A 12,732-nucleotide genomic window follows, 5' to 3' on the forward strand; every position below is an offset into this window, starting at 1 on the left:
CATCAACAGGGCCAGGCCGAGGCAGGGCAGGCAAAAGCCTCTGGGTGCATTGGTGCACAGCTGTTAGGGTGTGCCGGTCCGCCCCCTTGAATGCCCCCTCCCCTTGCCCGGCCATATGCAGAGTTGTGGAGTCATGAGTGGAGCTGTAAGAGTGCATCTCACTTCTCTGCTCTGGGGTCTTTAGCAATGTCACAGGCTCGCAGCATCTACTCTTTGTTCTTGTCTGGTGGCATTTCTCATTATGTGCGTCACCAGTAGAGATAGATAAGAGCCAGAAGAGGCTGAAGAGTACAGAGACAGAAGTAAGAAGCACTTTCACATCGTTCCAATCTCAAGTTTGCATGTTGGGGGGCTGCCTGATACTGGGGGGCACATCTGGCTATCTAACTTGAGGAGGAAGGCTGTAGAATTCTGGGTTACATCTGGATATCTAACCTGCAGGGCCGGGCCGAGGCATAGGCTGGAGAGGCTCCAGCCTCAGGGCGCAGTGTAAGAGGGGGCGCAGAATTCATTCAGCTGTCATTCCTAATTGTGTTTGAAGCAGAAAGAAGAAGGAAAAGGGGATACATGACAGTGACTGCAAGCCAGATAACTAGAGATTAAGGTGTTGGGGAGGTTGTGGGCCCTGTGGCGCCTCTTAGTCTAATAGCAATAAGTGTGTGACGGCTGGGGTGGGAGGGATGGAGGGGCGCACTTTGGTGTCTCAGCCTTGGGTGCTGGAGGACCTTGTCCCGGTTCTGCTAACCTGTGTAGGTAGGCTGCCTAATACTGGGGTACACATCTGGCTACCTCTACTAGGGGGAACATACCTAATACTGGGACCACATCTGCTACCTACATTTGGGTGGGCACAATTCACAGCTCATCTGGCATTCTAAACTGGGGAGGGGTGGCTGCCTAATACTGGGGGAACATCTGGCTATCTAAACTGGAGAGTACTGGGGCCACACCTGCCACCTATACGTGGGTGGGCACTTTGGAATCTCTGCCTCTAATGCTGGAGAACCTTGTCCCATTCCTGTGTACTTGGATCAGATATTAAGGCCTCTTTCACAGTGCGACGTTAAAGTCGCACGTTAGAAAATTTTATAACGCAGACTAACGCACAGCAATACAAAGTCTGTGCGACATTCGCAGTGCACACGTTGCGTTGTGTGTAACGTCACGTGTAGCAATATTTATAAAGTGCTGCATGCTGTGCATTTAGCAATACATTTGCTGCGTTATGTGTGTTGCACATGCTCAGTAAGGTTTTAAAAACAAAAAATGTAACGCATGTGCCATTTTCGTTCCATCACTGTATGACGAAAACGGTGCACCAAACGCAGGGCTAAAGAATGTACTATAATGTCCAAGTTATAGTCTTTCAATGGCACGTTATGCGACCTTAACGTCGCATCAAACGCACCGTCCCATTGTGAAAGAGCCCTTAAAGAGAACCCGAGGTGGGTTTGAAGAATGTTATCTGCATACAGAGGCTGGATCTGCCTATACAGCCCAGCCTCTGTTGCTATCCCAAACCCCACTAAGGTCCCTCTGCACTCTGCAATCCCTCATAAATCACAGCCGCGCTGTGAGGCTGTGTTTACATCTGTAGTGTCAGTCTCAGCTGCTCCCCCGCCTCCTGCATAGCTCCGGTCCCTGCCCCCGTTCCTTCCCTCCAATCAGCAGGGAGGGAAGGGATGCAGGCGGTGACTGGAGTTCTGCAGGAGGCGGGGAGAGCAGCAGACTGACACTATAGAGATAAACACAGCCAGCTCTGACAAGCTGTTTGTTAAATCCGATTTCCTGAGTTGGTGGAGGATGGGCTAGCACCTTCTACTCCAGGCAGCCATGTCATCAGCAATGATCACCAGTTTCTTCTTTGGCTATCCCCACCTGATCTACTTCCTGACACACCCATTCTAGTATAAACCTGTTCTATTGTGAGTACCTGGTGACTTCCTGGAGAAGTGGCCAGATAACACTAATAGAGCACTTTGGGAAATTTTAAAAAAATGTCACAACTTTTAAAGGACAAGGCATTTTACAAAGGAATGCATTACAAAGGTTATTTTTAATCACTGCTCAATCCAATTACAATTTATGGCTTTCCCCTTCAAATTATGATATTGGGATCTTTGTTTTATCTATAATGGGGCCAGTGGTGACGCAGTTAAAAATGGCCTACAAGTACAACGAATTTTGCACAATCCCATATCCCATCTCTCTACCCCAGTAATAAAATTATTTATGCCACCCCCTATCCCTCAGTAATGTATAAGTACCGTGTGTCGTGCTAATTGCCTTGCAGAACTCATGGTACACTGTTGGTGGAACAATATTGCCATGATAATTGATGATAATATTGCCATGCGCTGCCTGCACACCCCAATATTACCGCTACTTCGTGCAACAACCCCTTTGATATCATGTGCTTGATTCACTAAAGTGTAATAACTGCTATCACAGCAGTTATCACGCTTTAGTGAATTAAGCCCCAAGTTTGAGAGACTGCTGGTACGGTAAACGCCGCCTCCCGAAGAATCGCCGCAATTATCCGCTGCTCCCACCGGTCACGCCATTCTGTCCCTCTCTATGATGGCACAGCGCTGTGCGCCGGTCAGGAGCCACTTTCATTGGCTCCTGACCATGTCAATCAATGTAAGCCAATAAGATTGACTTACAGTGATGACAGGGCCAGGAGCCAATGAAAACTGCTCCTGACCGTCTCACAGAACTCTGCCGTCATAGAGACGGCAGGGCAAATGCATTGTGGTGGGGAGAACACGAAGCAATCGGCAGGAGCAGAGTGACTGCGCGGCGGGTTGATTGAAATCTACGTCCTGTCAGATCCGTGTTGCCATATGCAGGACGTAGATTTCAACTGCGTCAGTCCACAAAAGGTTAAAAGCGGTTTTGTTCGGGGACGACAGCTATGTAGACCAATTTGATGCAGTGCGTAGCATATAGTCTGAGCACTGACAGGCTGAACCCCCAACCCCTTCAACCTCTGCAGCAATGCTGTCAGCACTCATATGTCTATTTGGAAAAGACAGCCTCTAGATATAATGCTGAGCATGTGCCCTCAGCTTCTTTGGTCAACCATGGCGAGGTCTGTTCTGAGTGGAACCTGACCTGTTAAACCACTGTTTGGCCTTGACCACCATGCTGCAGCTCAGTTTCAGATCATTGGCAATCTTTGTATAGCCTAGACCATCTTTATGTAGAGCAACAATAATTTTGAGACCTTCAGAGAGATCTCTGCCATGAGGTGCCATGTTGAACTTCCACTGACCAGTCAGTGTGAGAGTGATAACACCAAATTTAACAAACCTTGTTCTCCCCATTCACACCTGATACCTTGTAATACTAAAGGTGCCCATTCACTTACTAGATTTCCCGCCAATAGACAGCAATTCGATCACTGTGATGGAATCTGGTGTGAAATCGCTGCGGCAACACTGACCGATCGACCGATTTCCGTCCAATCTGTCTGTGCGGAAAATTTCGCTCGATTGCCGGTGGGTCGGGATAGCGTCGATAGCGGCGTTCGAATGTCCGACAACCGACGATAGCAGCAATACATTACCTGTTCCGCCGGCGCATGACCCCGCTGTACCCGCTGTCCCTTCTCCGCGCTGGGCTTCGGCTGGCTTCACTTACTTCCTGTCGGGGGAAGTTTAACAGTAGAGCGCCCTTTGCTGTTTAAACTTCCCCCGACAGGAAGTAAAGTGAAGCTGAAGCCTAGAGCTGAGTAGAGACAGCGGAGAGCGGGGGACTCGCGCCGACCGGATCAGGTAATGTATGCAGGGTGCGGCGGTGGTGGCGGCAGCGGGATAGTTCATATCACTGCATTGCGTCCACTTTCTGCTCAGCAAAGCGCTACATGTCCCATTTTCGGGGCTTTTTAAGAACAACGACATTGGGCTTGATTCACAAAAGTGTGCTAACCCAGTTAGCACGTCTAAAAACTTTTAGGCGTGATAACTATAGCACTACCTGTGTTAGCACCGCTGTGTACACCTGATCGTGTGCAAAGTCCGGCGCGCAAAATGATGAAGAGATGAATGGGCGCTTTGCGCGCACCGCACAGCGCACTTTGCTGTGCACGCACAAAACTTTGCGCGCGGGACTTGAGTTTAGCCGTGATAACGGGCTTTTCACAAGCGTGCTAACAGTTAGCACGCTTTTGTGAATCAAGCCCATTGTATTTATTATTTTCCGGGTCAAAGAGTTCACTTCCTGACTTGCGTCAGGAAGTGAAAAAACTCACGCTCTGGAAAAGCGCTTTGAAAAGCAATTAAAACAAAATTGTAGAGCGCACTGGAGCGCCGAGAGGGGAAAAAATTGTGCTAAAAAACGAAAAATGTGGCCGTCAGTGATTTTGATTTTAGATGTGAACAAAGCCTTAGATATGTTAAAAAGTATCTGCCAAATATATCAGTTCCTATATTTAAACTTTCAATACTGATTTTCCTTTACTAAAACGCTATAGGTGCCCATACACTCGTCAGATTGGCAGCAGACAGATAAGAAATGCATCTGATGATCTATCTGATGCGTTTTTAGAACATTTTTTACCAGGATAGAATTCCAACAGATTTCAGTTTGAAATCTGTTGAAATTCGATCTGATGGCATTTTTTTGCCATCAGATTTCCATTAAGGCCAATGCAAACTGATAAGCAATCTCATCAGATCGACCTAAATTTTCCACCCTGCTAGTTCGATGGAAATCCATCGAAATCGATCGAAATCGGCCGTCGATCGGTCGATCGGCCAACCGATTTGCGATCGATCGATCGATCGATCGACCGCGATCGATCGATCGTCCAGAAAATCGGCTGAGTGTATGGGCTGCTTATGAAAGATTACTGAGAACACTAATAGTGATTAGAGATGGCAGTTTGCTGCAGCACGGTTTACCAGTGCCCAGCATCCACATTATAACTTGGAGTAAGGCTAGGTCCACACTTTTCCATGACAGATCAGATCCGTTGTAAACGGATCCGGTTTGCCAATTTATTTATTTATTTATTTTTCCTCCGTTTTTAACTTTTTTGTATGTTTGGAGTGGAAAAGTATGCCGGGGGGGGGGGGGGGGGGAGTGTTGCCGAACTGGAGGGAAAGCAGCCAGGACGGGAGTGACAGCGGTCGGTTGGGTAAAGTATGCGGCGAGCGGGGACGCTTACCTCCCTCTATTGTGTTCCACCACTTGCCAATTGACTTCCTACAATGTCGCCCTCTATACTTTGGAGGGCGGCATTGCAGAAAGTGATGTGTCGAGCGGAGAAAGTGGAGAGAAGGGAAGCTCCCATTTGCCGCATATTTTACATTTTAACAAATTTTGCACAAATAGCTGGAGGAGGAGCGGGGACGGGGGGACTCAAGTAAGGGAGGAGGGCTACCCCCTCCCTGCCGACTGCTGTCACCCCCATCCTGGCTGCTATCCCCTCCAGCATGGCAGCCCCCTCCCCAGCCACAGGCTGTGACACAGAAACGGATCAGTTTCTGTGTCCAAAATTGCCTGTGAAGAGGGGGATCCATTTTTCTATTGCCTGCCACTACCCCTCCGTGTATCCGGATCAATGTGCGGTCCAGGAAAATGCTGCAAATCCGGACTATCTGTTCAGGTTTTTAAAACGGATCCCCCTGAACGCAGATGGATCTGTTTTTCGGGTCCATCTAAAAATGGCGCAGGGAGAAAAATGGCGCACCGTTCTGCCGATAAATGTATCATAAAACGCTATTTACCGAAAATACATTAAAACGGTAAATAGCGTTTTATGCTACATTTATTTCAGCACGGTACGCCATTAAAGCAAGCAGGGGGCTGCGGGTCGCTAGTATAGGCAGCGGGGGTTGGGGGAGAGAGGCAGCGGACACTGAAGGGCATAGGCAGCGGACGAAGATGTGTTCAATATGCATACATTACCTTGTCCCGGGCCGCCGATCGCTCCTTCCCTCCGCTCCTTCACTTCCTAGTTTGTTTGCTGTAGTCCTGCAGCCGGCCAATCACCATGCGGAGAATGAAACCGCATGGTGATTGGCCGGCTGCAGGACTACAGTAAACGAATGGAGGAAGTGAAGGAGCGGAGGGAAGGAGCGATCAGCGGCCCGGGACAAGGTAATGTATGCATATTGAACACATCTTCGTCCGCTGCCTATGCCCTTCAGTGTCCGCTGCCTCTCTCTTCCCCCCGACCCCTCTGTCCTCAGAAATTTTGAAGCTTTAAAACGCTATTTAGCGTTATAAGTGTAAGGCACACTGCCTGCGCCATTTTTTAACACTTATAACGCTAAATAGCGTTATATAATGCAAGTCTATGGGGCGCCCTTCTTATTCATCTGGCGCTGTGCGCCATTTTTAACTGTCCCGCTGTTTTTCGGTTGGGTGAAGACGGCTGCTATTTTTAACATTGCTATTCGTGGCTCCGGTTTTGATCCGGACTGAAAAACGTAGCCACGGATATGTTTTTAGAGCAAGTGTGAACCGGCCCTAAGGGAGTTTTTTTGGACATTTTTTTTCTTTTTCCCTGGTCTGGGTGCCTTTTCAGTGCCAGCAGGATCATAGAAAGTTTATGTATTTATTTATTTTTTTAGTTACAGTAACAAGCTTATCTCAGCATGTAAATAACAGAAAGCTTCTGGTTTCGGATAAGATAAGGATACTATGGCCAGTTTACACAGAGATGTAAGTCTGTTGTCCTGTGTGATGTTTCCTATAGAAGCTACTGTAAGCTGTGGCAGTAGAGAGAGAAAATTAACACTGAGCTGAGTTGAAAAAAAAATGAAGTAAAAAGGAAAGAGCGGAAGTGTTTTCACTTTTGGCATCACAGCGAAACAGTAAAGATGGAAACCAGCAGAAATATTATTTTCTTCTTTTTCATGTCACATTTCTCCTAAATCTGACAGTGAACTCCTAAAGCTGGCCATACACTAGGCCGATTCCCCACCGATCGACAGCAGATTCGATCACTGGGATCGAATCTGCTGTCACATCGTTCCCGCTACATGCTGAATTTCGATCTATTTCATCCGATCCCGTCGATCGCTCCGTGCGGAAAATTACCGTCGATCGCCCGCGGGTAGGGAGCGCGTCGCTAGCGGCGTTCGAGTGCCCGACGACCGACGCAATAGAGCTGCAATATATTACCTGCTCTGCCTGCGCGACTGCCCCCGGTCACCGCTGCTCCGTCTCCGCTCTGGTCTCCGGCATGCTTCACTTCCTCCTGCCCGGCAGGAAGTTTAAACAGTAGAGGGCGCTCTACTGTTTAAACTTCCTGCCGGGCAGGAAGAAGTGAAGCATGCCGGAGACCAGACCAGAGCGGAGACGGAGCAGCGGTGACCGGGGGCAGTCGCACCGGCGGAGCAGGTAATGTATGCGGGCGGGCGGGGAGCGGCGGCGGTGGCACCACCACCACAGATTGTGAATGGTTTCAGGCTGAAATCGATTCACAATCTGTTTACAGTAAAGGTAGCCATACGATCCCTCTCTGATCAGATTCGATCAGAGAGGGATCTATCTGTTGGTCGAATCTGATGGCAAATCAACCAGTGTATGGCTACCTTAAATCTGTGGACAGTTGACAGTAATTTCTTAATGTTTTTTTTTTTTCAATTAGTATGGAGTTTCAGTCCACTTTAAAAATTCTGAACCTGGTCATGGTGTCCTTTAAAGGACCACTACAGTAAAAAAGAGAAAAAAAAAAGTAATCAGATAATAATTGACAGAACCGACAAGTTTTGGACTACTCCATCTCCTCATGGGGTATTCTCAGTTGTTAACCTCCTTAGCGGTAACTAGTGATGCTCATCCGAGCTCGGATATCCGAGATACTCGGATAGCCTAGCTCTTTTTTCACTTTTCGAGCTCAAATACCGAGCTCGAAAAGTATTAGCTATCCGGGCTGTGCTATCCGAGCGCACTCGGCTCGAATATCGTCACGTCACCTCGAGTCCTCACAAGCAAATCAGAGGGCTCCCAGCCAATCACAGAGGGGGAGCCTGGCCAAGCCCCCCTCTATAAATAGCGGGCGCCATGTTGCCTCACTCGTCCTGCTTGCGACTTACTGACTGACTGTACTGAGAGATTGCTCCAGTGCTTTTTGTCTGTGTGCAAGTGCATTTATATTGTTCTAAACCAAGCGTTTTTACACTCCAACACTTGATATTCACCTGTATTGCTTTGTATTGTAGATAGATTGTGTTTTAAGCAGTTTAGTTTGTGTGATTAGGGACTAGGGAGAGAGACTGTCACTGGTGCTGCTGCATACCTCCCAACATTTTAAAGCCAGGAATCAGGACACTTAGGCCACACCCCTTACCACGAACAGTGCCCCCCCGGTCACACCTACCATAAAAAAAATTTGAATTTTTTTTCCAATTAATAATATCCCCAAATATTTTTTGATACATATCTCCCCCATAGATGATGAGTAGGAGGGTGTCCGTGGGTGGGTGGGTGAGGAGGAGGGTGCCAATGCAAGAAAAAAATGATCGAGGCGCCAGCCGCGGGTAAGTGGGATGCGGGACGCGTGCATCCCATTACTACCTCCCTCCCTCCCTTGGAATCTGCCCCCCCCCTGTGTCTCCCCCCTGCTTGCAGAGTGCGCAGCTAAGCGGAGCGGGATGTCAGCTTACCGGTATCCATGGACGCGTACCGATGTCCTGCTTCAATCTGCTTCCTGTGAAGTCACAGGAAGCAGGAAGCCAGATGCTGGTACGTGTCCATGGATACCGGTAAGCTCACAGCCAGCTCGGCTTAGCTGCGCACTCTGCAAGCAGGGGGGAGACACAGGGGGGGCAGATTCCAAGGGAGGGCGGGAGGTAGTAATGGGATGCACGCGTCCCGCATCCCACTTACCCGCGGCTGGCGCCTCGATCATTTTTTTCCCACCCTCACTGCTCACTGCTGCCCGGGACTTGGGGGGCTCATACCGTGACAGTGGGAGAGCCCCCAAAATCGTGACAGTCCCGACGAAAACGGGATGGTTGGGCCCTATGCTGCTGCAGCTGCAGACAGCAGCTAGGCCCTGTGCCTACGCAAGGCAGCCTGCCCTGCTCTGTGCTCTAGTCCCTAGTTACCTGTGCTCTCACCTGTCCTACTCTACTGTACTACTTCTGTGTTAGATAGATTATTGTACTATTTTGTAGTTAGCAGGCCCAGCTTTACTGCTATACCTGTTCTGTATCTGCTCTCTGTAATCTAGTCACACCTGTTCTATTGTTTAGCTAGATTCTTCTATTGTTTAGTTAGTACTGTAGTACTGCAGTCAGTGCTAGTAGTTGTTAGAGTAGTAGTACTACTGTGTTAGCTTTCTACAGAACTGCTGTGCTGTGAGCAGTGCCAGTGTGACAGTTAGTGTGCACTAGTGTCTTCTCCTCTGCTGTCTGACTGGCACTTGGCCTGTGCCACATCCGGCATGCTCCTGGCACACGTTACACCTGCTGCTGCTGCTGCTGCATTGCCCTGCTCCTGCTGCCTGTGCAGCTCCCACCGCCAGGGTGCCACAAGCCACTGATATATTTAACCCAAAACACAATTGCTGCGTAATTTTTTGGAGGTGTCTGGGGTGAAAACTGTCATGTCCCAGTTGTGCGGTTGGACTTTGGACACAATGTGGGCTGCACGACTCCTGTCTGGAACCTAGGCCTGATGTTAATTTACAGCTATTTTTTTTTGGGAAGTGGGGAATTTTAAGTCCCCACATCATGAATTAGTGTTCCCCTTTACAAAATAATGATGCTGCATGCCTCATATACCCTAAAAACGTTTTTAAAGCAATTTAAAGGCCACTTCCGGTTTTTCTATTCGGATATCTGAATTTGCCCGGATAGCCCGGATACTGTGGTCGGATATCCGATTTGCATTCGGATCTGAAAATTTTGAACTCGGATATCCGACCCGGATTTTTTTGCTAGCTGCGTGTTTGGTCTGATCGCCCCCCCCCCCCCCAGACCCCTTGCGATGCCCGGCCAATCAGTGCCAGGCAGCGCTGAGGGGTGGAACGGAGCACCCGCCGACGTCACGACGTCGGTGACGTCATCGTGATCGTCGCCATGGCGACGGGGAAGCCCATACAGGGAATCCTGTTCAGAACGGGATTCCCTGCAGGGCAAAAGCGCCGGCGGCGATCGGAGGGGTGGGAGGGATAGCGAAGGGAGGGGGGAAGCATGTAGCTAGTGCTAGGCTAGCTACGTGCTTTTAAAAAAAATTTTTTAAAAAGGTGCTGCGCTGCCCCCTGGCGGATTTTTTGTATAGCCAGGGAGGTTACGTCTAACTGCCAAAATAGCATGCAAGGAAAAAGGGAGCCTGGCTGGTATCTTACTAATTTGGCAATTAAACTGCCAAAATAATTGCTTTTGAAAACAAGGAAAACCCTGGGAATCCCCCATGAGGAGATGGACTAGTCCAAACCTGTCAGTTCTGTCAGATGTTAACTGCTTACTTTTTTAATTGGTCCTTTAATTGTGTTTACTTTCTGAACATGTTGTGTGTTTATCCTCCTGTTTGCAGGAATCCTCATGTGCCTACGTACTGATAGTGACAGCGGTGTACTGGGTGTCGGAGGCGGTGCCTTTGGGAGCCGCGGCTTTGGTGCCAGCGTTCCTCTTTCCGCTCTTCGGGGTGCTCAAGTCTAGTGAGGTCAGTCCTGTGCTCCGAACGTGATGTTTGCTTCAGTCCCACTAGGAATGACCCTGAATTCTCACAAAAGCTATTTTCGCATCGTAATTTACGGTTTTGTCTGAATTTAAAAAATGTGCAAAAATATAATGAACATTCGCAATTTCAGAAAATGAGAGCATTCTTCCTATTGAGAAAGTAAAGCAAGTAGAAAAAATATGTTTTTTGCTCATACAATGTTGCAAACATTCTCATATGTAAGAAAATGTGTTTTGGGATCACCATACTGTATATTTTTGTGAATATTCTCATGTGTGCAAAAATGATGCCCATTGACTGCAATGCATTTGGCATAAATCCTGATTCACACACACAGCTCCCTGCCGGCCCGCTGACCTGCTACTGTACATGCTGGCAAGACACACTTACTGAGCAGGGCTTACTGAATTGAGGTATGTTTGTTCGGTAAATTACCAAACTTTTGCCTCATGCGGGAAAACCTTTGAATTTGGGGGAAAAAAAGTGTAAAATATAGAATGAGGTATTTTACCGACCAAAATTATTTTACCAAACTGCGATCAAGAAAATACTCAAAATAATTTGGTAGTACTTCATCAACTTTTCGATACTTTTTCAATTGTAAAGTGCTGAAAAGTTATTTTAAAGAGAAGATTACAATGATCTCCTAGGACCTAGGTGATAACTCGGGTGAAAAAGTTAATTGCATATGGGCCAATATGAGGACGAGGAAGGGAGGGCTAGGCATTAAGAAAAGGTCAACGATAGGAAAGACCGGGGATCATGTTAACGGGGGCTTAGGGTCCTTTCACTGCATGAGCAGGGCCGGGCAGAGGCAAGAGAGGCTCCAGCCTCAGGGCGCAGTGTAGGAGGGGGCGCACAACTCCCTCAGCTATCATTTCGCTATTCTGTTTGCAGCAGAGAGAAATAAGAAAAGGGGATACATGGCAGTGACTGCAAGCCAGATAACTAGAGATTAAGGTGTTGGGGGCCCTGGGCCGCCTCTTAGTGTAATACTAATAGCAATCAGTGTATGATGGCTGGGGTGGGAGGGATGGAGGGGCGCACTTTGGTGTCTCAGCCTTGAGTACTGGAGGACCTTGTCCTGGCTCTGTGCATGAGTTGCATTGCAGAATAATTCTGCATGTCAACTTGCTGCCCATACACTTCTATGGGGCTGTTCACATCTCTGTGTTGTAACAGGTCAAGTTACATGAACTCTCTGCATGCAGGCTTTGTATTAATGTCTATGTCCAGTCTCCATTGCAGTTCACACACCTTTTAACACATATTCAGGGGTGTAACTAGAGGGGAGCAGCCACTGCAACTGCAGGGGGGGGGGGGGGCTAGAGCTGTGGGGACCCCAACTGCTAACCTTCCCTTCCTCCAATACAGGAGACTATACTTCAGATCATGTGTATTTGTGGCTACACTTGTTATGAGTGTGAAGATTCTGATGGCCACACTTGTTTTATGGGCCTTGTGAGATGGGCTCATAGGCCCTGAAGGGCACCAGGGTGAGGCAAGGAAAGGCGTGTGAACAGTGTGGGGGTCCCATGAATGGTAGTTATGCCACTGCGCATCCATTATGCAGCTGACCACCGTCCAGTCTCAGGCTTAGGCAACAGGAAAGATTCACTCTTAAGGGGCCCATACACCTAACGATTTTCCCGCCGATATACAGCACATTCGATCACTGTGATTGAATCTGCTGTGAAATCGTTGCGCAAACACTGACAGAACGATCGGTTTCCGTCCGAAATCAATCATTCTCGTCGATCCGTCCATGCGGAAGATTTTGCTCGATCGCTGGTGGGTGCGTCGATAGTGGCGTTCGAATACCCGACGCTAACTGCAATACATTTCCTGTTCCGCCGGTGCGTGTCCACGCTCTCTCCGGGGTCTTCTTCTCCGTGCTGGGCTCTTAGTCCGGCTGGCTTCACTGAATTTCCTGTCCCAACAGGAAGTTTAAACAGTAGAGTGCCCTCTACTGTTCCCCGGACAGGAAATTCAGTGAAGCCAGCCGGACTCAGAGCCCAGTGCAGAGAAGAAGACAGCGGAGAGGGCGTGGACACGCGTCGGCGGAGCAGGTAATGTATAGCTGGT

At 48.6% G+C, this 12,732-nt stretch overlaps 1 protein-coding gene across 1 annotated transcript in view; it reads left to right on the forward strand.

Moving 5' to 3' along the window:
• The window catches only part of SLC13A4 (solute carrier family 13 member 4), an 80,387-nt gene that overhangs the window by 10,404 nt on the left and 57,251 nt on the right, over positions 1-12,732 (forward strand). Inside the window, exon 2 of the mRNA XM_068277896.1 lies at positions 10,501-10,629. Within this exon, the coding sequence (XP_068133997.1) occupies positions 10,501-10,629 (129 nt within the window). The remainder of the gene's footprint in view (positions 1-10,500; positions 10,630-12,732) is intronic.

Source organism: Hyperolius riggenbachi, chromosome 3 (assembly GCF_040937935.1).
Source record: "Hyperolius riggenbachi isolate aHypRig1 chromosome 3, aHypRig1.pri, whole genome shotgun sequence".
In the NCBI taxonomy this organism is placed as follows: domain Eukaryota; kingdom Metazoa; phylum Chordata; class Amphibia; order Anura; family Hyperoliidae; genus Hyperolius; species Hyperolius riggenbachi.